Raw genomic sequence first — 2500 nt, 5'->3', positions numbered from 1 at the left:
GCCGATCCGGGATGAGTCGTTTTACCCCTAGGAAGCGAGGAGCAGCAGAGCGAGAGAGAGAGTGGGTATGACGCGATGCGTCCGGGCTGGGAGAGCGGGTGTGGAGGGTGCGAAGCGCGCGAGAGATAGTGTGATGAGTGGGAGAGCGCGGGAGAGTGGGGCGGGGAGAGTGTGAGCGTCAGGGCGGACGTGTGACGAGCGGGGTGAGAGTGGGTGGGTGGTGTGAGTGCGGGGCGCGTGGCGGTAGATGCATTGTCGGGTGAGATGCGAGTGTGTGGGTGGATGTAGAGGGTAGTGCGGGGGATGAGTGTGAGCGTGGAGGAGGAGCGCATGTGAGTGTTGTGTGGTGTATGTTGGGTGAGCGTGATGTGTGTGAGGAGTGGTGTGTGTGTGTATGAGTGTGTGAGTATGTGCTGTCTCTATGTCGCTCGCGTATGAGGAGGAGTATGGGAGGGTGTGCCGAGAGATGTGTGGTGTGGGGGAGGTGAGGGAGCGGAATGAGAGAGAGGGGCGAGGGGATGCAGGGGAGGGGAGCAGGGAGGACGCCCGGAAGGGGAGCGGGAGCAGGTGCGTGGCGCGGGGAGGCCGCAAGAAGCGCTGGCGTCAGTCCCGGCGGTGTGAGAGAGAGGAGAGGAGGGGACCGACGGCGACGCAGGGGTGAGGGGAGGGAATGCTAGTCGGAGAGGCGCGAGAGCGGAGAGGGAGTGGTGCGGAGGTGGCCGGGAGCGCAGTGAGACCACAGAGGTGGGGCAGAGACGCGGGTGGTCGTGAGGCGGGGCGAGGTGAGAGAGCGCGGTGGGTGAGCCCGTCGTGGGAGTGCGCGAAGTGCTGTGAGTGCGGAGAGGTGTGTGTGTGTGAGGGTGCGCGAGGGTGTGTGATGTGTGAGAGAGTGAGGTCTCGTTCGTTGTTGCAGCGGTGGGGGATGAGTGGCATGGTGTGTGGAGGTAGTGTGAGTGTGTCCAGTGTGTGTGTGTGCGAGGTGGAGTGTGGGTGTGTGTGTGGGGAGGGAGTGGGTGGTGAGAGTGTGTGTGGGGCGTGCAGTGTGTGTGTGTGTGTGAGGGGTGATGTGAGTGGCGTGTGAGGGGTGCCATGTTGGGTGTGTGTGCGTGTGTGTGTGCGTGTGTGTGTGTGTGTGTGTGTGTGCGTGTGTGTGTGCGTGTGTGTGTGTGTGTGTGTAGTTGTGAGACTGTAAGTTGTGTCTTGGATAAAAACTTAACTTTGGGTTAAAAAATGTTTAAATTCTTTTTCAGAATGTCAGTGTTTATAAAGATGGAAATAAAAATGTTTATAACTTGTTTATTAACTCACAGCTGCCTCATTAGGGTCATCAGGGTCATTAGGGTCATTAGGGTCATCAGGGTCATCAGGGTCATTAGGGTCATCAGGGTCATCAGGGTCATTAGGGTCATCAGGGTCATTAGGGTCATCAGGGTCATCAGGGTCATTAGGGTCATCAGGGTCATTAGGGTCATTAGGGTCATTAGGGTCATCAGGGTCATCAGGGTCATTAGGGTCATCAGGGTCATTAGGGTCATCAGGGTCATCAGGGTCATTAGGGTCATTAGGGTCATTAGCCGTTCCCTAAATCAGAACCATGATCTAAACCCTTGTGTCTCACAGCTGGAAGGACGGTTTGGGCTTCTGTGCTCTGATCCATCGCCATCGTCCTGAGCTCATAGATTACGGCAAACTGCGCAAGGTGACGAGCTTTATGTTACTCTGTGTGTACTGTACCCAGGGGTCAAAGGTCAGTCAGTGCTAACAGGAAGTGTTTTACAGGATGACCCTATGACCAACCTGAACACTGCGTTTGATGTGGCAGAGAAATACCTCGACATCCCTAAAATGCTGGATGCAGAAGGTAAGTCGTGTTTTATGGGATCTCACATTTATACACCTCAGCAGTTTGGGTTAGGGGCCTTAGTCAGGGGCCTCGGCTTGGGGTCCATCGCCTGAGCTACGGCTTCGTCGCCATCGCGCAGCAGGACACCAGTCATGAGTCTGTTACTCCAAACAGAAGAAGGACAGATGTGGAGTAAAGTAAAGCAGTAAAGTGTGTGTGAAGATCCGTCCAGAGGAACACAGCAGTGTGTCACAGTCGGAACTCATCAAGGAGCTTCTGAGAACTTCTGAGAACTTCTGAGAACTTCTGAGTGAATGTGCTGAGATTTGTTCTAACTCCCAAACCTTTTCTCCCACTTTACAGGGTTATTAAATGTTAGCAGTTAGATGTTTAGTTCTCACGCAGGTTCCTCCATCAGCTCTCCTCTGAGTGACACTGTGGTGTCTGTGACGGTCTGTTAGAGTAGTAGATGTAGACAGAGCTGAATGTGATGCGCTCTCTCTCTCTATATATACTCGTCTATATATATATATCATATTATCTGTCCTGTCTATAATATCTCTCTCTCTCTCTCTCTTATATCTCTACATTGTATTCTCTATATCTATATCATATATCTCTTATATATGTGTATCTCTCTATTTATCTATCTCTCTA

At 53.0% G+C, this 2500-nt stretch overlaps 1 protein-coding gene across 2 annotated transcripts in view; it reads left to right on the top strand.

Moving 5' to 3' along the window:
* actn1 (actinin, alpha 1) overlaps positions 1-2500 on the top strand; it is a 21200-nt gene that overhangs the window by 2453 nt on the left and 16247 nt on the right. The window contains exons 5-6 of one of the 2 annotated variants that reach the window (XM_047812993.1): positions 1617-1699; positions 1780-1861. In XM_047812993.1, coding sequence (XP_047668949.1) covers positions 1617-1699; positions 1780-1861 — 165 coding nt within the window. The remainder of the gene's footprint in view (positions 1-1616; positions 1700-1779; positions 1862-2500) is intronic. The other variant, XM_047812994.1, reaches the window with a different exon arrangement.

The sequence above is a fragment of the Tachysurus fulvidraco genome, chromosome 4 (genome assembly GCF_022655615.1).
Source record: "Tachysurus fulvidraco isolate hzauxx_2018 chromosome 4, HZAU_PFXX_2.0, whole genome shotgun sequence".
NCBI classification, from domain to species: domain Eukaryota; kingdom Metazoa; phylum Chordata; class Actinopteri; order Siluriformes; family Bagridae; genus Tachysurus; species Tachysurus fulvidraco.
Note: the sequence above shows the minus strand (reverse complement) of the source record. Positions and strands in the feature narration are given on the sequence as shown.